The sequence below is a fragment of the Panthera tigris genome, chromosome B2 (genome assembly GCF_018350195.1).
Source record: "Panthera tigris isolate Pti1 chromosome B2, P.tigris_Pti1_mat1.1, whole genome shotgun sequence".
Taxonomy (NCBI): Eukaryota; Metazoa; Chordata; class Mammalia; order Carnivora; family Felidae; genus Panthera; species Panthera tigris.
In genome coordinates this window covers 37,585,646-37,609,863 of record NC_056664.1, presented here as the reverse complement: position 1 = coordinate 37,609,863, position 24,218 = coordinate 37,585,646, and the positions used below count along the sequence as shown (strand labels likewise).

At 50.4% G+C, this 24,218-nt stretch overlaps 1 protein-coding gene across 9 annotated transcripts in view; it reads left to right on the top strand.

The window, feature by feature from the left end:
• KIF6 (kinesin family member 6) overlaps nt 1–24,218 on the top strand; it is a 384,926-nt gene that overhangs the window by 355,156 nt on the left and 5,552 nt on the right. For 8 of the 9 annotated variants that reach the window (XR_006217625.1, XR_006217624.1, XM_042986270.1 and 5 more), the window contains 5 exons: nt 6,292–6,376; nt 8,021–8,156; nt 10,999–11,096; nt 18,741–18,830; nt 21,247–21,353. Coding sequence is in view for 7 of the 9 variants with exons in the window: in XM_042986270.1 (XP_042842204.1) it covers nt 6,292–6,376; nt 8,021–8,156; nt 10,999–11,096; nt 18,741–18,830; nt 21,247–21,353 (516 nt within the window). In the remaining 2 variants the exon portion in view is untranslated. Of the gene's footprint in view, nt 1–6,291; nt 6,377–7,642; nt 7,740–8,020; nt 8,157–10,998; nt 11,097–18,740; nt 18,831–21,246; nt 21,354–24,218 lie in introns of those variants that run through there. The other variant, XM_042986275.1, reaches the window with a different exon arrangement.

Sequence of the window (24,218 nt, the reverse complement as noted above, 5' to 3'; positions counted from 1 at the left end):
GTCTGCAGGGCATTCATCACACCCTTAAGTCTGACCCGCCACGGGCAGGGAAGGTGTTAAAAAAACAACACCAAGATGGATGGTGGCACTGAGCACCTGTCAGTGTGTGATTGCTCCGACCGACAATAAATTTGAGCCATTAAACAGGAAATGGTCTGATTGGAAAGCCAGGATCTTTGCCTCTGAGCTGCTGACCATTGTGGTAATTGAGCCCCTGACACCATCAGTCTCCATAAGAATAGACCCTTTGACCTCTCAAACAGGTGAGGCTGAGTGATTCTATGAGATAGTTTAGCCCCCAAAGGCCCAGAGTCGGTGTTCAACAAGTGAATCATTATTGGATAGCCGAGGAGGCCAGGCTGGAATGTCTCCCTGGCCCTGAGGTATTGTCTGCCATGGTAGAGCCGTATAACTCATGGCTTCCTCCCACGTAGCGCACTGGACCAGCAGCTGCCATGTTGGGCCCCGTAGCCTTTGCTCTATGGAAGCCTTCAGAGGCCCACAGGGGCCCTTTTGGCGCTGGTGCCTGGTTGGAGATTTCAGTATTTCCTTCCTTAGGACTCCTAGGACAAAACCAAGGAGACAAGCAGGCTGGCTCTGGGTATTCCGGCGGCTAAACTTGGGAAAGGCGCAGACTCCTCACAAGCCAGCAGGCGAGCTGCAAATACCAAGTGGGAACAGGCTGCGGGCCATGGTTTCGGTTAGTAAAGGGCAGTCTTCACAGGCCAGCACTCGAGAAGCAGCTGAGGCTTTCTCTCGGCCCCAGCCCCAGATCTGAAAGGCATTCATGGAAAAGGGCAGTGCCTTCAAATACCAAGGACAAGTCAATACCGACTTCAATGATCTACCCCATGGCTTCCTTCATTATCAGACTCACTTCCAGAGGAAAAAAGCGCCAGCTTTGAAGTGAGACAGAACTGAGTCCTGACCCCAGCTCTGCTTACTAACAGTGCGATCCTGGGCAGATTCGTTCCCCTGGCAGAGCTCAGTTTCCCCCATCTGTAGTGGGGGTTATGAAGATTATATAAGATAAGGCACAGGAAATCCCTGATCCATGGAGCAGCCTGGTGGTGGATATCTTTACTCAGATTTTGCCTACCTCCTACAAGGGCCAAGTTCAGGCAGCCCCAGGCCTACAAAGAGTGTGTTTTCCTTGCTGCAAACCCCTGGGTCCCTTTCCCCACTATGGCTCCCAAAAGTCTGGAAGGTGGACAGGGACAAAGGGACACGCTAGCCCCATATACCATCCTATCCAAACCTCTGCAGAGTCTTCATTCCTTGTAACTCCTGCATGGAGTACTTGTATTGAACCTGGGCTCAAAATCTTGAGCAGTGTTTCTTAACAAGGGCTGAACAGATCAGAGTTACCAAGGAACCTACTGGAAAATTCTAAGTCAGTCTAGAGCAGGGCCCGGTTGCCTCTGTGCTTTGACCAGCTGTACACCCAGTAGAGAGTCACTGAACCAAAGAAATGAAAGTCTGGGCATTCCAGACACTGAATAACAAATAGGAGTTTTGGGGTGTGTGTGTGTGTGTGTGTGTGTGTGTGTGTGTGTGTTTGAGAGGTGGGTATAGGGAAGCAGGAAGAGGAGTTACAATGATCTTTTCAGTGCCCCCAAATCCTGCCAGGCAGGAGGGGCCCACAGGAGGCCAGCCTTCCCAGCAAGAGCCCCTCTTGCCCTGGGACTGCTAACCCCTGAACACACTGCCACTTCAGAGGTAGGGTCAGCCTGGGACTGTGGGTACCCCGTTTGAAGTTTCAGATACTATCTGACCACTCAGGGCTTCCTGCTCGTGTGACATTCAGATCTACGGCTGCTGGAATAAAACCCTTCTTTCTCGCCTTTGTATTGCTTTGGAACCGGCTGCTCGAGCCAATTCACAGTGTCACCTCAGAGGCCACTCCAGGCTGTGACCCCCTGTGCTCCTGTCGCAGCCAGAATCCTGTGCTTGAAAGGAGGGCCCCCTGGGCCTCCTGTCAGGTGACTGGAGGCTCTGTCCCTGGCCACAGTCCCAGTGGGCACAGAGACCTACAAAGCCCGAATGGCCTTCAGTTACTCCCTCTTCCTCTGTTCTTGTTCAGCCGCTTTTGTTCCCTTTGCTTTCAGTTCCCAGCACCCCTTTCTCTTCGGGGAAGACTGATAAGCCCAACCTCAGGAAGCATCAGAAGCAGCCAGGGGCTGTCTCCTGGTGGGGTTACAATGCATTTCACTAAGCAGGCATCACCTTTGGCAAGAGCCCACTGGTTGCCATGACAACATGGACAGTTTGTGTCCTGGGGATATGTTGTGCCCTGGTTCTGGCTGCCCTGGGGTCCCTTGCCCCAGCTTTCTTTCCCACATCCTTTCAATAGGCTTACAGCATCCTGGCGCCAACTCACATGAGCCATTCTTTAGTTGAGAACAGCTTTGTCTCCATCAGCAAAACACTGCTGAACTTAGCTATCAAAGGAATAGATCAAGCTATTTCTCTCCTCAAAAGGCTCCAGGCTCTGTCTCTCTCAAAGCTAAGGTCCTTAGCATGGCCCACAAGGTCCTACACCATCTGGCCTCAGCTCCCACCACTCTGCCTTACCAACTTGGCCAGACACACTGACCTTCTCGCTCTTCCTCAGAAGTACCCTGCAGATGTACCTCAGGCCCTTGGCACTCACCGCTGTACTCTCTGTCCTGATTTCTGCATGCTCGTTCCCTCCCTTCATTCAGGTCTCTGCTGCCTCCTCAGAGACATCTTCCTGGCCACTCTACCTAACATAGCAGCCCTCCACCTCTTTATCCAGCTTTCTCTCCTCAAGGTGCCCTTCAGCCCCTGGCGTTATATCAACTCAATTTTGGGTTGGTTTAATGTCCACCTTCCCCAGAAGACTGCCCCTTGAATGGGGAAAGCTCATTTGTTCCATCAGCGAATGAATGACCGGCCATGGATTCGAAGCTGCCTTTTCTATCTGGTAGCTTTATGGCATTGTGCAAGCTACCTGGTCACACAAGCCTTGGTCTCCTTGTCTGAAAAACACAGGTGATAATATCTGCTAGCTAGAATGACAGAAATAAATGAAGCAGCACAGAGAATAGAACCAAGTGCTTGCCCCGCAAACGGTAGCTGACATCGTCTCCCATCTTTGTGTCAGCTGCTTTCAGAGTAATGGTGTCCTTGCCCCAGGCTCCCGGACACCCACACACCTCCAAGGCACCTGCCACTGATCTGCCACGGGAGTCTGCAACATGCCCAGGGAAAAAACAGCCAGCAACGGGGCGAGGCGAGAGCCCTCTCCTGCAGATGGGCTCTGCATTCATGCCAGGGCAGCCATAGCCTTTATATGGGAGACCAAGTCCTCTTGGCCTCCACCAGGCTGGGTGAGACGCCCCTGGGTGGATCCAGTAGCCCTGCCTTCACCCGCCTCCAGAGACCTCTCACGGAGTGCGGCTGAAGGCTGCCCAGCCCTCCACTATAGAGGAGGGTCTTCACGGATTTTCTCAGGGGTTTCCTTGGTGTGGAGCCAAAAAGTGTTGAAAGGAGGAAGAAGATTCACAGCTCTTCTTTTTCGACAGGCTGGAAGATATGTTTGCTCATTTCTGAAGCTGTTACGAGACGACAAAACATTGTGTCCATTTCAAGTCCTACCGTTAACAGTGTGATGGGAAGATACTATCTTCAGTTGATCACATCTGACGTTTTTCAGAGGGCAAGGGCCGGTACACACGTATGGCATTGAGTGTGTGCTACAGGCGGAGCCAAAACAAAGCACAGGGGAGATACAAAGAACAGAGGGACCAATCCCCGCCCTCCAGGGGCTTCCGGGCCTCTGCCTGGGGGAGCGTGGCCAACGCTCAAACAGGCAGCCAGCTCCTCAGGGCTGGAGGGCACTGCACCAGCAGGGGTGATAAGTCGTCTTCAGTTGGCGAGCCTAATGGTATCTGCATCTCCTGTGTTTAGGTGATGGAGTAAGACCCTTGTCCGGTGGGTTTACAAGAGACAGTTGTCACCTGACACAAGGGAGAGGGTGTATCAGGTGCCTGGAAGATAAAGGACAGACTCCTGATCTGCTTAGCATATTTATCAAGGAGTTAGATAGTGACATAAAAGGCAGCCAAAAGGGAAAGAATAAAGGCACGGCGGAATGAGGACCTCTCAGAAGGCTAACCCCCCCAATAGATGGGAAGTGTTGCGTTTAGGATCAAAAGGACAGTCACGCTGAAATAGGAGGTGTTTTGACAACTACTCACAAAAAATGTGAGTCTTTAACCACAAGCTTAATAGAGGCCGGTGACAAACTGACATGGCCATGACAATGACAGAGCTGCTGAAGAACAAAAACGGCGCTGGGGAGGCTGCCTGATGTAAGCATTCAGCTCTTGAGAACCAGAAAAATTTGAGTTCAGATCCCATCTCTGCTTCTTAGTAGCTGTGTGACTTTGGGTTACTCACAGCCCTCTCTGAGCCTCAGAATCTAACTGAAATGAGATGGTAAGACCCTCCTGGTTATATTGAGAATTCATAATAAGGTGAGCAGGGCACCAGCCCAGTGCCGGAGAGAACTTGGCAGCACTTAGCATAAAGCAGGCATTCGATAAATGGTCACTGTTAGTAATTTACCTGCTATAGAAATATAGAATGTACATTTTTCACAGCTTGGAGGGCCATTCTGTACCATGTCCCTTTCAGACCTATCTAGAGTATTATGTCCAGATTTAGACTGTGATCCTTAAGATTAGTTAGAAAGCAACCGTGTCACTGAGTCCTTAGGTGAGGGAACTGGGCAGAGTCCGCCTGTGAATAAAGCTCCCGATACATGGTTTTTACGTAATGTTGTTGTTGTTGCTGTTGTTAAAATCTCTAAAGAACCATCAAATTAAGAAGGGAGACATGCTATGCTGCTCCAAAGATCCAAAGTAGGGGGAAAAAGAAGTTAGAGGGGCAGGTCTCAGCTCAAAGTAAGAGGAAACAGTGCTGCGCACAATGAAATGGGTTACCGTGCAAAGCAGTGAGCTCCCCACCACCGGAAGTGTTTGGGCAGAAAGCAGATGACCATCTGTCAGAAATGTTAACAGAAGGAATTTCTGAATCCACGGCCCTTCCAAACAAACAAAACTGGATTTGGATCCAGGTTCCTGAAGTTAGCCTGGCCAAGTCAACCTCTTTGAACCTCTGTGCCCTTCTCTCTGCAAAATGGAAGCAATAATGCTTCAAATGAGTACTAGAAGGATTCAGTCTGGAGCGCCTGGGTGGCTCAGTCGATTGAGCGTCTGACTTTGGCTCAGGGTCGTGATCTCACGGTTCGTGGTTTCGAGCCCTGAGTCGGGCTCTGTGCTGACAGCTCAGAGTCTGGAGCCTGCTTCAGACTCTGTGTGTGAGTTTTTCTCTCTGCCCCTCTCCTGCTCGCACTCTCTCTCTGTCTCTCAAAAATAAACATTTAAAAAAAATTAGAAGGATTCAGTCTGATCATGTCCAGAAAGCACCCAGCCCAAAATAGATTCTCCCCTACGTGGAGTAAGAAGCAGAGTGGTCCGACTTCCAAGACACCTTCTGTGAGGCTAGGAAGTACAGAGCAGCCGCAGAGACCCCTGGGAGGGTGAACAGACCCCACCCACCAGGCTAGAAGAGGCCGGGCTCCAGAGAAGCACACTAGCCAGAGCGGGCAACTCTGTAGCAGTGGTCGGCATGCATAGGAACACAACCGTCACCAAGGCCTCAGTAGGGTTCTGTTGCCCCGGCTCATGGGCAGGGCATCCGAGCCTGTTCTCAGCTCTGGCTGCATGTCAGCACTGCTTGGGCGAATCAGGCTTGGGAACCTCGGCTTTGGAGGGAAATCCAACACAGGGGACATGATTTGAGGCTATGAGATCCTCAGCACCTCAATTGGTGTGAAGACAGATGTGACAGATGTGAGACAGTTTAGTGATGTCTTCTTGGTTTCTGAGGGGCTCTCTAGCAGAGGATGGGAAAATGCTATTTTGCATCTTCCCTGGGGATTCAAGAGGAAACAAGTGAACTCAACAGTAAAACGATTAGTAGCAATGTAAGGCCCAATTGTCTTCCAGTGACAGATGTTGGACTGTGGGAGGGACAGCTGAAATAGTCATGGAAACCTCTCCTCCGAGGCTTTCGCCAAGCAGATATTGCCACTGAAAGGAGGGGGCTGCAGCAGACTCCCATCCAAAGGCCCCAGAAAGTACTCACAAAGGTACTTTCACCTTGAGATGCACTTTACTTTGTCCTCTGCCCTAAATATCACACTCCTCCTTTTACATTTCTTCCTTGTTGGAGTAACCCATTGGCATCTCTCTTCCACAGGCATCTCAGAAAACGTAGCCATGCCTTCTATGCCAGACTTGCTGGAAGAAAAGCTTCGATCACAACTGGAGGAAGAAAAGATAAGGTACCCACTTTTTCACCCCCACACACCCTGACCCCAGCCTCCTAAAGCTCCCGGGGACGACCCATGTGCCACCCAGGGCCAGGCCGAGTGGCCACTCCCCAGCCCAGGTCTGGAGCTGCTCTGGGAAGTGGGTCCAGTAGTTGAGTCCTCAAATAGCTGGAGGGAGTGCTGCCTTTGAGCAGACAGATGTGGGATGCAGAAACCACAGGCAGGATGAGGTTGGAATCGGGAGCAGAAAGCCTAGCTGGGCCCTGGAGCCAGTAGAGAGGTTGACTTGGCACCTTGACCAGCCTGAGGTCCCAGACTGCATGCAGCTCACTAGTCTTATCTGCTGCTGCCATCTAGGGGAGTCAGGAAGTATGACCACGCAGGTCTTCCACAGGCCGATCTACCCCTTTCCTCCTGAGTCTCCTTATCTGCGGGGCGTCCTGAGAACATCACACCCTCTTGCAGCCATTTAGGGTACCAAAATGATCTCACTAACAGAGGAAGGAACCTCCAGCATAAACAGACGCGTGGCCGCCACTGATACTTAGCATGGCCACAGAATGTCATGCAACACTCCAGTCCAACGTTGTAGTTCATGCATTCATTTACAAGTTCGACAGATGCTTGCTCTCTCCTCCCTGCCATGGGGAGGCCCTGGGGAGAGCAAACAAGGCACCTTCCCAGCCCTCGAGGAGCCTATGGTGTCATTATGACATGCCACCTGGTCACTCTGGCCTCCCCACCCCCGACACATCCCTGCCACCCGAGACTTGGGGAGGACAAAGCCCCACTCTGAGCCCCCAGACTACTCCTCATGACTGCACTGTGTGTCCTGCCAGCATCCTCCCTCCCAAAAGCCTGTGCTGCCCTCCCACACCTGCCAGTGTGGATTTGCCCCTGGGTTATCCTCTTTCTCCCTCACTCTGTTTATTTTTCCCAGTTTCTTCCCAACCCACTCTCCTGGTGGCTTTACTCCACTCTGTGTTGTCCCCTTGGTCCACATTTCCTGCCTCAGGGTCATCTCAGGAGCCAAGATGTGTTGGCAGTTGGGCTGTTTCCTGTTGGACAACTTCTGATTCGTTGTCGCATGCCCCAAACTTATATACGCAGTGACGAATGTATTGTAACTTTCGCACTTCAGCGTGAAGGTGAACCAGCGCAAGAGTGTGGTGGTTGAGACTGTGGTTTCCAGAGCCAGATGGCCTGGATTCAAATCCTGGCCCTCTGTTTATTAGCCCCCTGCCACAGAGCAAGTTATGTAACCTCTCCTTGCCTCAGGTTCCAAATCTGTAAAGTGGAGCATCTTCTTCATGGGACCAAGACGAGGTCTGAATGCGTTTATATGTCGAGTGCCTAGAGGAATGCCTGCCCCTTAGTAAGTGCTCAGTAATGGTAGATATCCTTCTGGAAGGAGGGGGTATTCATCTCATACACAGAGCCCGTGGGCCCGCTGGACAAAAACACCTGGCTGTGCTTCTCTCTGATGGACTCAAGCCCTGGCCCTGGGCCCCGGCCTCCGTGGGCTCCTCTGGGTCCCGGCTCCTAGCACCAGAGCGGCACCGCCAGATCCTCAGGCTCAGGCCCTGCAGCAACACTCCGTGGGCGGCCCTTCCTCCCGCCAGTGACTGTCAAGGCTCTTCCCTGATTCCACTGTAGGTATAAAATGATGTTCACACGCCTGAAGGCCCTGAAGGTGGAGATCGAGCACTTGCAGCTGCTCATGGACAAAGCCAAGGTGAAGTTGCAGAAGGAGTTTGAAGCCTGGTGGGCCGAGGAAGCCACCAGCCTGCAGGTATTAGCAGCGCCCCCCACCACCGCCCCAGAGCCTGCCCCACTCCTGTGGCCTGGGGAATGTTAGGGCCGCTGGGGAGGGGTTGTCGGAGGCAGGCCCACGTGCTCTCAGCCTTGGCTCAAGAGACAGGTGCTCATCTTAGTAAGGAGGAGTGCACATGGTCAGGGGCCCACCGTCCCTGTGCCCTGGTGCCTGCCACATAGAAAGGTGGGCCATGGAAAGCGAGCCCAAACCGGTGGACCTGCCACTGTCACTTTGTGTAATGTTCCCCCACGACACCATATTGACAGCGTTGACTGTTTTTTATTACAGTCATATGCAGGAAAGCCTTGGTTTGCGAGCAAAATTCATTCTGGAAACATGCTTGTAATCCAAAAGCACTCGTATATCAAAGCAAATTTCAAGAACCACTGGCTCAGTTGTGATCATGTGACATTCGGCTTACGTACTACATGTATTACAAGACACCGCTTGTCAAGTTAAAATTTATTAGGAATGTTTGCTAGGCTTGTGGAACCCTAGCAGAACAAGTTACTCTCAATCCAAGGTTTTATTGTATGTATGTATGTGTTTATACATACATGTGTATATGTAAACATATATTTCTATAATTTATGTGGAAGTTATAGAAATTTTGGAAAATAGAGAAAAGCACAAAGAGATAAAAATCACCATAACCCCACCATTTAAGGATAACCAATATTATCATGTTGGATTATATTACTTTTTTCTCCTATGCATATATTTCCATATGTTTTTTTTTTTAAGTTAATTTATTTACCTTGAGTCTGGGAAGGGGCAGAGAAAGAGAGAGAGAGAGAGAGAGAGAGAGAGAGAGAGAGAATCCCAAGCAGGCTCCATGCCGTCAGCCCAGAGCCCCACGCAGGGCTGGATCCCACGAACCATGAGATCATGACCTGAGCTGAAATCAAGAGTCAGACGCTTAACAGACTGAGCCACCCAGGCGCCCCTCCATATGTTTTTATAAAAATAGAATCATACTGGTCTTCAAGTGTCACAAACACCTTTTGTTCTGGGACTTCACGGCACAGCATGACTGCTCTCCCACGTTCTTGTTCTACATCGTTCTCATGGCTGTCACAGTTCCATCATATGAATTTATTTTAATCCACTTAATCTTTGATCGTTTAGTGTTTAGGTTGTGTCTAGTTTTGCACTGGAAGCCTGTTTGTAGATAAATGTGTGCATATTTGCTAGACAGATTCCTGGAAGCTCCCTATAATATTATGAAGGCCAAGATAACAAGTTAGGAGGCGTTAATACAAACGCCCAGTTCCAGTTGTCCTCCTGTAAGTCCTCAGCTCTGGTATAACGGAGGCGGCTGGCAGATCTCTCAGAGATCATCTAACAGCTGACCCCTTCATTTCAAGGACAAGGAAACTGAGAGCCTGAGAAGTTATTTGGTCAAAGACACACGGCCAAGTAGCCATGTTACCACACAATAGAGAAGAATATTTGGATAAAACTTAATATACAAGATGACAAGGAAAACCAGTAAGACTGAAATAAAGTTGTCAAAATATTTTTAAAGCAAAGTTATGGTATAAAAACATGTATACCACTTTACGAATGTATTAATAAGGTACATTTATTAATATTTAACATAATTTCAAAGTAGTGATGAACACAGTATTTCAGTATTTCTGCCACAGTGTAATATGATATGAAAATATCTTGTGATTTCTAACCGATGATGAAGTCACTGATGTTACATATACTACTATGGCTTGTTGCCTACATTGTATCATTGAAAGACATGCTAGATTTCAGGTAGAAGTTAGGAAAAATAAAAATGTCATTGATTCCCATCCACGTTCGCAGCACCCCTGGGTCCTGTCTGTTCTCCAGTTAAGACCCCTTCGTGGCGAGGCCATCAGCCACTGCTGGTGCCCAAGGGAGGTTAGCCACTGAACGGATGGTGAGGGTGATCCCGTGTGACTCAGGAAGTGTCCGGGCAAGGCTGATGGATTCAGACAGTGTATTTTGTTCACATAGGCAGCAAAAGCCGGAGTAGCCAAAGATGTCAGCTCAGTGTATCCTCTGCCCCACAGGGTGTCACTGAAACACAATGGACCAGATGACTGCAGTAGGGCTGATGGGGCACCCTGTTGCTGAGGAGTTAATTCTATGCTGCCGTTAGGCAGTTTTATAGCCTGCAGATGTACGCTGAGTGGAGCAAGGCAGAAAGCCTTAAACCTCATCAGAACATGGGAGGTGATGAGAAACGGTCCCATGACCACCCCCCAGGGAGATAGGAAGGCAAGTGGGAAATAGCCTTGTAGCAGCTGCTCATGAGCCTGCTATGCTGTCAGGTTCTGGGAGAATCACGGGGCATTCTGCCAAGATTCAGAGAAGCCACAGTTGAGGCCTTGCTCTCCAGCCCCGTGTGGAGACATGCAAGGTTGCCAGGGCACCATGGTGGAGCCGTTCCTCTACAGGAGGTGCTCAGTGGATTTCTCCTGCCTCTGCGAGCATCTCTTTGGGACAAGGGGAAGCAAAACCAGAGAGGACTTCTGGAGAATTGTCAGATTGCATGTTAAACACTTTTTCCTGACTACAAGTAAATAATACAGGCTCAAAGTGGAAGGCTTAGCACAGAAAAGGACAAAGAATAAATCAGACATTACCCATAATCCTGCCACCCAGAGATAATATTTTGATGCCCATCAGTATAGTGATCACAATGTCTAGATTGTTTCCCCCGCACATGTTGTATATAGAAACTTATAGAAGTAGCTTTTTCACCTTAAGAAATACATCAAAGACATTTTCCCATGTCATCAGATTCAAGCTAATACTGTGAAACTCTTTGGGCCAACAGGTAAATTCTCCAGCAGTGAATTCCCTCAATCACATGAAGCCCTTTCCCCAGACACCTGAGTCCCAGCGTGAAAGGTCTCAGCTTCTCTGTAACCAAAGGTAAGGAGTGAGGCTGAAGAAAAGTTTCCCTGCCTCTCCTCAACCTGTTCTTGCTCCCCTGCGTAAGGGTCTCTAGAGGCTGCCTGATTCGCCATGGTGAATCCTCGTACTGTCACACTAGCTGCAGATACTCAAGCCAGTGGTTCCAGGAGTGTGTGACCAAAGCCTGTTGAGCACACCTCCTCAGTCCTTTTCCCCTGACCTGGCAGCCAGCAGACCTACTGCCATGGTGACAAGAGACAAGCGCTTTCATTGTACGAGCCTTGGTCCTGCCCCCTGAGTAGGAAGAAGGGGTTGGAAGTAGGTGGAAGGGAGAGTTTGGGAGAGAGTGGGGGGGACTGGAAAGGAGGGGGATATTGGTGGTAGGCCAGTCAGGATACAGAGGAGCTCTGCTAAAAGACTGTCCTCGCACAGATTCAAGAGAGAGGTGGGCGGCCTCCCAGGAGGATGGCCTGCACGTGAGGACAACCAGGAGCCAGTTTCCCTGAATGCCGGCATGATCCAGCAGGGACTCCACTTCCCCCCACACCACCTTCTGCAGGCAGCTTCCTTCTCATGCCACCCACGTTATTATCTCTTTGCAACCACACAACTCAGGGGGTAGAGCCAGTGACGCATGCCTCGGCCATCCTCTGTCCCCCAGAGAGATCTGCTGTCAGGACAGAGGCCAGGGCAGCCTGCGTGGGGTGTCGGCCTCTGCCACCAAGGAGCAGTCCTGTGACTCGGATTGAATAGGAGCTGAGCTCTTAGGTTGGGAAATGTGAAATAGAGCTTTCACTCTACTTGACTGGGGTGGGAGGGGCGTTATGCCAGACATTACCCTTAATATGATGTTATGAGAATGGCATTTTACCTCTGTGGTCCTCTCGAAATCCCATCGCCCCAGTCCAGTCATGAGGAAAACATCATGTAAGTCTCGACTGGGGGACGCGCTGCAGAATACCCAACCAGTCCTCCTCAAAACTGTCAAGGTCATCGAAAACAAGAAAAATGTAAGACACTGTCACAGGCAAGGGGAGCCTAAGGAGGCATGACAGCAAAATGTAATATGCTAGCCTGGATGGGATCCTAGGTCCAAAAAAACACACTAGGTAAAAATTAAGAAAACGCAAATAAAGTATGGACTTTAATTAATGATAATTATCAGCATTATTTCATTGGTGTGATAAGTATCAGCATTGTTTCACTAGTTGTGACAAATGTACCATACCAGTGTAAGATTGTATAATAAGGGCAAGTGGGTGTGAGGTACATGGTAACTCTTTGTACTATCTTTGCAGATTTTCTGTAAGCCTAAAACTATTCTTTTGTTGTTGTTTTCAAGTATGGTTGACACACATTATTACATTACTTCATGGCTATTGAGCCAGGAAACCACATAAAGGGAACTTAAATGTGTATTACTAAGTGAAAGAAGCAATCTGAAAAGGCTACCTACATTAGAGACTGTTAAAAACTGAGAACAAACTGAGGGTTGATGGGGGGTGGGAGGGAGGGCAGGGTGGGTGATGGGTATTGAGGAGGGCACCTTTTGGGATGAGCACTGGGTGTTGTATGGAAACCAATTTGACAGTAAATTTCATATATTAAAAAATAAAAAAAATAAAAATTAAAAAAAAAAAAAAAAAAAAAAAAATGAAAAGGCTACCTAATGTGCAATTCCAATGTGACATTCTGGAAAGGGCAAAACTACGGAGACAGTAAAAGAACTAGTAATTGTCAGGGTGAGAGGGGAGAGGTGGAAAGGATGAATGGGGGAACACTAGAGATTTTTAAGGCAGCAAAACATATGGGAATATGATATTATGCATTTGTTAAAATCTGTAGAACTGTACAACAGAAAGAGTGAACCCCCTGGTAAACAAACTGTGGCCTTGAGTTAATAACATTGTATCTATATTGGTTCATCAGTTGTAACAGATGTCCAACACTCATACAAGACGTTAATAATACAGGAAACTACAAGATGGGAGAAGGGGGGCTATATGGGAAGTCTGCACCATCTGCTCAATTCTCTGTAAACCTAAAACTTCTCCAAAAACCTGCCCATTAATTTAATATCCTTTAAAAAGGCAGCATAGATAGACTTGCTCTACAGCAATACAGACAGCTTAGCATTAGCATCCTATTCTGGCCCTCTCTGCATTCACTTGGGTACCTGCCAAACTCTGGAGCACTTGAGTTTGCAACCCCTGTATAGCTGTCTCCTTCTCCTGAAACTTCTGGATTCCACAGAGCATGTTGGAAAAACATTGGCCCATCCAAGAGGACAGGGCTTTCCCTGGTTAATGCTCTGGCTCAGTCCTGAGTCTGTCATGTATCCCACACAACACCAAGCTCTCGTCCCAGTGATGAGGCTCAGAACCCCTTGTTGTTTCCCCAGCCTCTTTTCTAGATCTCTTGCATAGTTCCTTACTGGTAGAAATACCCTGCCTAGCAAGTAGGAAGCTCCATCTCTAAGTTTTCTTTTGTTTCAAAGACAATGAAGTGTGTGTGTGTGTGTGTGTGTGTGTGTGTGTGTGTGAAGGCCCAATACACACACTCCAAGGGCTATACAGTAGAAATAGACCATGCCTGCCAAATGAAATTCACAACTCTGAATTTCAAAGTAAAGTTCACCCATGGAAGCTTTTCTCAAAATCTTGTTCGCAGAACTCTACCCCAGGCCCCTTTGAGGACTGCTCACAGGAGGGTCTTTGGGGAGATGGCCCAGGTAGGCCTTGCAATATCAGGCCCTGTCATCTCTGGTGGCAGCCAGTGCTCTGGTTTGACCTCTAAACCTCAGCAGAAATAACCAAATATCCTGAACAGAATTTTCTAAGACACCTCAACTGTGAGTGGTTGGCACCCCTAAATTCCCTCCCACACTGCAGTTCAGATACCAAAAATTGTAGGCAGAAAGTTTCCAATAGGTGAGAGGAAAGGTCCCTGTTATTGACTGGAAAGGGAGCGGTCTGGGGGCTCCACCTTTGACAAGGAAATCACTGCCACATGCTTTCTAATGCTGACAGAAAAGAGCTCACAGGCTCTAGCAGGGGTGAGGTGGGGAGGAGACCCTGTGCCCGGGTCATGGTTCCTCAGACATTCTCTGCAAACCTCCAGCAGTGCAGGATTAGTCGTTGATGTCCTTAAGTTCTCTGAGGAGACAGCATTAGCTTTCTTCTCTCACAGGAATAATATCCTGTTGTTTCCAGGAACCCTGTAGGCCAGGCACTGAGCAAATGTGCCACATACATACATACCTTGTCCCCATTTTACAGATGAGAACACCCGGGCTCTGAGAACTCAGTTCACTTGCTCAGGGTCGCCCAGCTAGTCAGTGGTAAGGCAGGATTGGAACCCAGGCCTGTCGGCGTCCAGCAACCCTGCTCACTCCTCACATCAATGACTGCCCTTGAGGGGCACTCGCAGGAGGCGGCAGTTTCCAGCCCATATGCTGTGCTATTTCATTCAACCGTGCTTTCTTTAGGTTCTGCGAAATGCCAGGTCCTCCTCCTTGGGCTCTCCCCTCTTTGTGTGCCTACGGCCTGATCTGCCCAAGGGGCCAGGATTTTCAAAAGGCAAATGTACACTTGCTCACAAAGCCAACCTCTGACTGGAAAACCAGAACTCCCTGCCGTCTGCCTTCACCATTTCTGTCGAGAAACCCTGAATTCAACCCCTCGTTTAACTAGCAGGCACAGAAAGGGAAAGGGGTTGTTTAACTCTGTGGTTGGCAACACGAAGATTACCCAGTAGTCCTGAACTCCAGGCTCCGTTCTTCCCACCTCCCTCCCCCCTGCTCTCTCCCCACCTCCTCTCCCCTCTCTGCTTCACTCCTGCACTGCATTCTTCTCCATCCCTTTCTTCCACTTTCTCTCCCTGCCCACCTGTATCCCCACCCTACATTCCCCTTCTCCCTCTTTTTTTCTTTTTGCCTTCCTGTCTAGGCTGCTTTCCCCTTCTCCCTTGGTCTCCATCAGCCAAGGCTGCCTCTCTGTATTGCTTGTCCATTTGTCCCCCTGCCACCAGCCTTTACCTCCCAGCTTCTGTGAGAGAGTGCCCGCCATGGAAGAAGTCTAAGAATCAGCCACTGGGCAGGGCTTCCTAGAATCTTCTTGGGGAACCACTATAAGAATCATGCCCCCCTTCCAGTAGTAGGGCCTTGGCATCCCTGGATATTCCTTTTCCTTAGGTGTTCCAATTGAAGATGATCCCTGGATGTGCCTGCCAAGACACCCTTAGCCCTGAAGCTGCAACCCGTAATTTCAGAGGTGTGCATCAGATGAGACCGCTGGTCACCTGCAAGGAGTCCCTTCGGTGTAGACTTTCACAAAGGATGTCTGAGAGAAATCCTCCTTGTACTTCTTCCAATCAGCAGGACCTTGAGCAAGCAAGGCAGCTCCCCCTTAGGAATCTCCTCATCTCATCTATAAGATGCGCCGAGGTCCCTCTGACACTATCGTTCCATGCAGATAAATGCACCAGTGCCATTGAGCAGCTGCTGGGGCGAGAGCGTGAGAGTCCAGCAGGCAGTTTCCACCCGAGTTCCAGAGAGGCTGCTGTCCATGGACTCATTGCAGGCCTGGTGGGCGGTCCTCTGCTCCTCGGGTTCCGAAAGAAACTTGACCTCATCACTTCCCCAGGGATGCCCCGTGCCTGCAGGCCGATCACGCTAAATGCACAACACTCTGATTGGCAACCCAGGAGGCTTGTTATTACTACCACTTATTAATCCTTATTAGGAAAGAGGTAGTTAATTCTGATGGCTGTTGTGTTCTGTCTCCGGAAGGAATGTCAATATGAGAAACGAATGCAGTGTCAGAGGCTGGTTGGTCAGGGAAGAAAACAAAAATAACTTGCAGTGTGATCCTAAGGGTCCAGAAACTTAGCTGCGGCATCCGGGGGCCCTCGAGCAGCTTCGGGACTGGAGGAGTCCTCTCCCTCAGGAGCCCCAAGCCTTCACACTATGCCACCCTCCTGAATGGTCGAGGCAACAGGCTGGGCGACTGGGCCTCTGCAGAGGGTCCTGGATACCCCCATCTTTCCACAGTATGATCCTGACCCCTTTCTGCCCTGTCCATTGTCCACCTCTGCCCCTCTTCCACATGCTACCAGCCCTCAACAGTTTGTACCTGGATGTTCCCTGGAATCTTAAGCAAGGATCTACTGGGAATCCGTTGGGAATCCATTGAGTTAATGAGCCATTTGAGTGCCAGTGACCTGATCTGGCAAGACTGGCTACAATTTCCAAACTGACTTTGACCTGGTGTAGTCGAAGCACCTACAAAACGGAAAGCCCTCTCTCCCCTTCCGGAGGCCTGCACCAGGAACCGTTCAGAAGGAGCCCGGATCACTGGCCACTTTCTCCAAAGAAAAGCACGCAGAGCCTCTGCCACCTCATGGCTGCCTCTGGTTCTACAGTTTCTCTGACCAGACAGCACAGATCCCCGTCTCTCCCCACCGCCATTGCAGTCTGGGATGCAGGGAAACAGGCATGGGGGTGGGAGGGATTCCCAGGCTCTGATTTCCTTCCCTGTTTGTTTGACCCACAGTTTCGAACCTGTGGAGGCAGGCCCAGGGAGGACTGAGATGGGAGAGGGCTGAAGGCCGGAGCTGGGGAAGGGGCTGTACCCATGGGTGGGGCAGCAGGTTGCAGGGCCTGTGGAGTGCCTCGGACTGATGGTGCAGGCTAGGCAAAGCCAGTGGCCCTGTCTAACCCTAGCCCACCTCTCAGCCCGAGTGCCCCCATCTGTAAAGGAGAGTTCCAGCCAGAGGAATTTTGAGGCCTCTCCCAGGTTGGATATGGTGTCTATGCAGGACCATCCCAGACCAGGGAGAGAATCCCATCATGCCACTGGCATCTTGGGACAGCTTTGGTGGCCGGCCTCTTCACCTCCCAAGGAGAACTGTTGGGTTCCGCTGTTTGCAATCAGGAATCCAAGGCAAGGTGCGCACATTAGGCAAGCTAGTTAAATGGGCCAAACCGCACCTGCCTGAGTGGGTCAGACACCTGTTGGGTCTGACTTATTTGGAACCAGGGGCTGTTCAGTCGGTGTGGCCAGGAGTGAGCCATGCATCCCCAGCATGTGCTTCCTCAGAACCCCACAGAGCCAGGTCCAGTTAATAAAGGATCATGGCTGAGAAACAGATTCTGATGCCTCACAGAGTCATGGGTTAGATTCATATTCTGCCACTAGCCAGCCGGTAACTTTTAGAATTTCTTTAACCTCCCTAAGCTTCCATTTCCTCATCTATATAATGAGGATAATGAGACAATTGAGAGGATTAAATGCACAGGTCTTCTGCTACGAATGTGCACTATTCTTCCAAGTTAAGGGAAGAGTGACCCTGAAGGCAAATGAGAGACCATCCTGGCTGCCTCTTCCGTTTCAAAAGTGGGAGTGGGCACTGCCCCCTCAAAAGCTGTGGGGGCAGGTCCTCCCAGCAGAACCATGAGGGCACGACCCCTGCCCAGCAGAGCCCAGCAGGACCTTTACCCAGTGGGTCCAGAAGACGGGACTGTCACCCCAGTGAATCTAGAAGGCAGAACATTGGACCCGAGAGGATTATTCTCAAGCCTTAAGTTCTCACAGAGTTTGCATTGCTAGGTTTCGAACTTGCCTGGGACCCATCACCCCTTCCTTCCTTCCTTCCTTCCTTCCTTCCTTCCTCCCTCCCTCCCTCCCTCCCTCCCTTCCTTTTCTCCCTCCCTCCCTCCTTTCCTCTCTCTCCCTTGTGGAATGGGAATGTCTAACCTATGCCTGTCCACCATTGTAGTTTGGAAACACATAACTTGTCTGCTCTCACATGTTCACAGCCAGTGAGAAATTTCACCTCAGGGTGATTCGACTTCCAGTCTCACCCGTCTCTGATTTACATGAGACTTTGGACTTTAGAGTTGATACCAGGATGAGTTAAGCCTTTGGGGGCTGCTGGGATGGAGGGAACGTGTTTCACGTGTGAGAAGGACGTGAATTTGTTGGGGGTGAAGGGATGGGGGGCAGGGACAGAATGTTATAAACTGAACGCATCCTCCAAAAATTCATGTGTTGAAACCTAATCCCAGATACGATGGTATTTGAGGTGCCTCTTTAAGTCACAAGGGTAGAGCCCTCATTGATGGGATTAGTGCCTTCGTAAGAAGAGGCCAGAGAGCTAGCTCACTCTTTTTCTGCCCTGTGAGCACACAATGAGAATTTGGCAGTCTGCCAGAAGAGGACCCTCGTGAGACCGTGACCATGCCGCACCCTGATCCCAGACTCCCAGCCTCCAGAACTGTGAGAAACAAATCCCTGTTATCTCGTCACACCACCCCGACTAGGGTGTTCTGTGGCTGGTAAGGACCCTCTTGCTGGCTTGCAGATGGCCGTGTTCTTGCCGTGTCCTCACACGGTAGAGAGAGAGATGGAGCTCTGATCTCTCTTCCTCTTCTTGTGAGGGTACCAGTACCATCATGGGGGCCCCACCCTCAGGACCTCCTCAAAACCTCATTACCTCCCAAAGGCGTCACCTCCAAATACCATCACATTGGGTGCTTGGGCTTCAACGTATGGATTTGGGGGACACAAACATTCAGTCCCTATGGCTCCTAAATACAAACCTAAATTTCTCTTCTGGAAACATCCTCTCATACCTCTTCCTTTTGTCATTTTCCTTTTGCAGTGATGTGAACGCCAGGAAAATCTTGCCCTCGCCTTGTCCCATTCCGCACAGCCGGGAGCCCAGCAGCACCAGCGCCTCCCTGGAAGACAGGTCTGTCGTCTCCCTCTGATGCCTGTGACAGCCCCTGCCATGAGTGGAATGGGTCAAAATTGCCAGTGCTCTTCTCCCACATCCTGAGGAGCCCCGTGTCCAATGGCTGCACAGACACAGCCGAGGGCTGGCCTCCACCCTGACACCCCAGGAATACCCTGGAGTCTCTCACAGATACCAAGTCCCAAGGCAGAGAAGTTTTCTCCCAGGGGCCTCTGCTGCCCTGCGTGGGCAGAATTGCTCCAAGTGTCTGTGTAAATAGATATACCCAGTGCCATTGAAGGAAAGAAGAGCCAGCCCACTGGCCATTCCAACATAGCCCTGCCACAGGGTCCCCAGGCCGGGAAGGGCAGAGAGTTGACAAGCCCAGCTAGCCTCAGCCCTGTGAGCCGTTCACTCCAGACCGAACAAAGCTGTCAAGGCCTCTCCTCAGCAGTGCCCTTTATGCCTTCTGACTAGAACACCTGAGCACCCTTCTTCACCTGGCAGACCCTACTCTCCCCCCAAGCAGTCTAAGGGGTGAGGTCCAGCCATGCCCCTCCCCGAGCCCAGACAGAAGGAACAACTCCGTGCAGCCCCACAGGAGCCCTTGTCACTGACTGCAGCTGGATGCCAACACAACTACTTGTGATGGGGAACAGCCCCTTATTGTGGACAGTCCTCACTGGCTTCTGACAGAGTGGATACTATCACCTGCTGTATGAGGAAGAGGCTTGCAAGCCAGGAGGGCACTGCTTAGAATTTTCTTGTGGGGGCAGGCTGGTTATTAAATGGAAAAAGAGGAGGGAGAAAGGCACATACATTCTTAGTTTTTTAAAAGGATTTTTTGGAAATCCCACACTTCTTATAAGTCTCATTGGCTGGGACCTGTTCACCTGACCACACATAGCAGCAAAGGAGGCTGGGAAATGTAGTATTTTTTTTTCCAGCCATGGCAACTTACTCAGCTAACTGTTTTTACAGAGAGAAGGGAGAATACTTATCTGCCCCAGGAACTAGCTAAGCCATGGCGGGGGGGGGGGGGATGCACTGGGTAGACGTCCTAAAGGATGTGCCATCTAAGTTGGGTGCTGAAGGAGACAGTGACACCTCAGGTGGAATGGGGTTGGTTTAGGGAAGGCGAGGGGCGGGGGCTGCACCAGAGATGGGGAAGATGCAGAGACAAAGCATATTCAACCATGCAAAGGTCTCGGGGGGAGAGCAGGCTGGGGAAAGGAGACCACCAAAGCAAAGCCATTGAGTAAGAGAATAACACTGGTACAGCCGCTCTGGAAAACAGTGTGGAGGTTCCTCCAAAAGTTAAAAATAGATCTACCCTATGACCCAGCAATAGCACTGCTAGGAATTTACCCAAGGGATACAGGAGTGCTGATGCATAGGGGCACTTGTACCCCAATGTTTGTAGCAGCACTTTCAACAATAGCCAAATTGTGGAAAGAGCCTAAATGTCCATCAACTGCCGAAAGGATAAAGAAGTGTGGTTTATATACACAATGGAGTACTACGTGGCAATGAGAAAGAATGAAATATGGCCCTTTGTAGCAATGTGGATGGAACTGGAGAGTGTTATACTAAGTGAAATAAGTCATACAGAGAAAGATACCGTATGTTTTCACTCTTATGTGGATCCTGAGAAACTTAACAGAAGACCATGGGGGAGGGGAAGGGGAAAAAAAAAGTTAGAGAGGGAGGGAGGCAAACCATTAAGAGACTCTTAAAAACTGAGAATAAACTGAGGGTTGATAGGTGGTGGGAGGGAGGGGAAAGTGGGTGATGGGCATTGAGGAGGGCACCTGTTGGGATGAGCACTGGGTGTTGTATGGAAACCAATTTGACAATAAATTTCATATTAAAAAAAAAGAGAGAGAGAGAGAATAACAGAAAGAAGGGCAGGGCTGAGGTGCCTGGGTGGCTTAGTCAGTTAAACATCTGACTTTGGCTCGGGTCACGATCTCACTGTTTGTGAGTTTGAGCCCCGCGTTGGGCTGTGCTGACAGCTCAGAGCCTGAAGCCTGCTTCATGTTCTGTGTCTCCCTCTCTCTCTACCCCTCCCCCATTTGCACTGTGTCTCTCCCTCTCTCTCAAACAAACATTAAAAAAAAAATTGTTTTTAAAAGAAAGAAGGGCAGGGTGACTGGAGCGGAGTAGTAGCCCAGGGCCCAGATCACACATGAAAAGAGTCTGAATTTCACTCTGAGAGTGAGGAGAATCCACCAACAGGGTTAAGCCAGAGGAGGAGGATGTGATGAAAGGGTCACTGTGGCTCCTGCACAGACTGGGTGGAAGGGTCAGGAGGCAGACTGCCAGGCAGCCTCCTGGGTGAGATCCGGTTACTGAACATGGAAAGCACTTCGGAAAGGTAAGCATGGAGTTCAAATGTAAGGTGCAGTGATGTGTGACATGTGCTTGTCCTCAGCATCCCTGAGAAGCCAGCATCATCTATCCCTCTCACTGGGGACAGCCAGACTGACTCTGACATCCTGGCATTCATCAAGGCCAGACAGAGCATTCTGCAGAAGAAATGTAAGTGCACCTTCCTCCTCCTCCAGGGTCACAGGTCACCCAGCTCTGCTCACCAACCCTTGAGGGAGGTAAGGGGGAAGGCCAGAGTGAGACGTGAGCTTCCTGAATATTCCTGAAACCACAGGACTGAACTTGTGGTCCCTTCACATGTGCCTGGCCTCTGCTTCCTCCTGGAAAAAAGCTCCAGAAGACAGCATCACGAACATCAAGACAGACCCAAGGGGGTGGCAGGCCCAGGTGCTCTCGCCTTGCTTGGCAAAGCTTCCCTCCGTCCTCCGGATCTTCAGCTCCCTTTGTTCTGTGTCCCCAAAGCCATCTCTCCTTTGTCCAGCCTTCTCCATACGGGAAGGGGCTGAGTGATGGTTTGGTAACTTGAATTCCTAGCTAGAAATATCACTCTCCTATTGGAGCATGGTTCTTGCCAATGAGTTGTAGACGTAAACACCACTTGAAAGCTCAGGCCTGAGGACCCCTTTAACAGTTACAGAAGGAATACTTGTGGTGTTCCAGACAACAGGAAGAAGCAGAGAAGGCCCTTCCTGGCCTTTGTCACCCACCTCCCCCATCTTCCTCCTGGAAGCTGCCCCCTGCTATGGACAGGCCTTCTCTTCTCCTGCCTCCTTCTCCCCCAGAGACCCACAGCGATAAGACCCAAGACCCCTTACGCTGGCCCCTCGCATTTAGCCTCGTCCCAGTAAGCCAAGGCTACCAGGCAGGTTGAGTGTTGCTTTCCCATGTCAACGCCTTGGTGGATGAAATGGCAGACTCAGATCCTATAATGACTGACACCTGCTGCAGGAAGCCCACAGTCAGTTTCATGGCCAACTGTCTGCAGCTGAGACACTAGGGGTTCTGCACACGGGGATGGAACATCCCAAGTAAAGGATGGCCTTCCATGGCGTTCCAGAGGTGGGGGAGAGACAGAGAACACACCCACAAATAGAGACCATTTGAGGTGCTGGTAAGCGCTATGAAATAGCTAAAATCTATAATGTGGTAGAGAGCCACAGGGAAGACTGCCATTAACTGGGGCGGGGGCGGGGGCTCCCTGGGGAGGGGAACCTTGAACTAGTAGCTGAATAGTGAGAATGGAGTGTCCATGCAGTGTCCTGTGAGCATTCCAAGCGGAAGGAGTAGAAAGTGAACAGCCCTGGAGGGAGCTTTGCTTGGTCACAGGGTGGGAAGGAGGCCAGAGTCACTTAAGGGCTCAGCTCGAGAACAGGAGCCAAATGAACAGGCCTTGTGGGCGAGGGTAAGGGGCTTGGCTTCTATTCCTGATGTAGTGGGAAACTCACTGAAGAATTTAAGCCATGGTGCGATGTGGTCTGACCGAAACTTTGGCAAGCTGACTCTGGCCGTTGTACACAGCAGAGGTTGTAGAGGCCTGGGATTAGCACAGTCATCTGGCTCCTGGGGAGATCCAGGCAAGGGGTGAGGGTAGCCTGGACCTAGTGGCAGATCGGACGTGAGTCGTGAGGGCAAAGAGAGCCAGAAGGGCTCATGGGCACCTGTTCTGAGCAGCTAACAGGATGGGGATGCCATCAGCAGGAAGGCAGGGCGGAGTGGACACCAGAGGGAAGTTGCTAGGGGAATTCAGATTTCCGGCTGGCCCATTCAAGTTTCAGTAGCCCTTTGAGATCTCAGAGGAGATAAGTAGGCCCCTGAACATGAGTCTGGAGCTGAGCAGCAAGGTCTGAATGCACTGGGTGGAATCCCTGTTGAGGAGAGTAAATAGGGTTATTCTAATCGCTGACACAGACCCTTGGGGCACTCTGACATTTGTGGGTAAGCAGGAAGATCTCACCAAAGCTACTGAGAAGGCTCAGCCAGGGCAAGAGAAGAGACAGCAGGGGAGCGAGTGTGGCCTCAGGCAGGCCTGCAGGGGAACGTGGTCCAGGGGAGAGGGGTGGTAGAGCCCAGGGCTGCTGGAAGGCTAAGCAAGAATGGGATGCTGCCTGGTGGCCACTTTGCATGTCATGATGGCCCTGGACAAGTGCCCTGTGGACGGGGACCTGGGAGAATAAAGGGGCCATTGCGGTGGTTGAGGAAAGAAAAGAAGGAGCAAAAGTAGAGATAGTGAGTGGGGACAGCTGACCCAAGGGCTTGGCTGGGAGGAGGGGCAGTCGGGAGGCTGGGGCTGAAGGGAGGCAGTGGTTGTGAAGACGCACTTACGTGCTGAGAGGAATGGTCCGGGAGAAGAAAGGAGGCTGATGGAAGGGAAAAGAGGGCCAAGCCTGCAGGGGAAACTCTTGGAGGAAGGAGAGGGCATGGCGTCCAGAACATATGTGGAGGAAGAAACCCTCCCCTGGAACAAATGCATTGAAATCAGCCATCATCCATCCCTTTAAAGAAGTCTACACGTCAGCAACGTTGTTCGGTTGTGTTTACCCAGGTTTTGCCCACATAAAGACACTATTTCCAACCCTCTCTGACAAGAAGAGGCATAAACCCAAGGTCTGTGTCAAGATGGCATCCTCCTGCTAATGCCATTGCCCAGATGGTACAGAAAACTGTACTGAAAGGTGGGGTGCTCTGAGTGTACAGAGCCAAGAGTCTGATCCCCCTTTTGACAGGAGGGGAAACTGAGACACACAGAGGCTGAATAACTTGCCCAGCTAACAAATGGCAGAGCTAGGATAACCCAGCTTTTCTGTGCTCTCCAGTTGGCCATGCTGTCTTGAAAAGTCACTCTGTGGTCGGTCGGGTGTTTGTCTCTTGGCCTCTACCCGCCCTGCAGCTGGGAGCTTTGTTCTCCAAACAAATAGCAGCCTGGAAGTAATTCATCAAAACAAAAGTTCAAGGGTTCAATTTTTATTCTCAAGGGGAGAAAAAATATTCTTGGGTTCTTAGTGGTTGTGTGGCTGC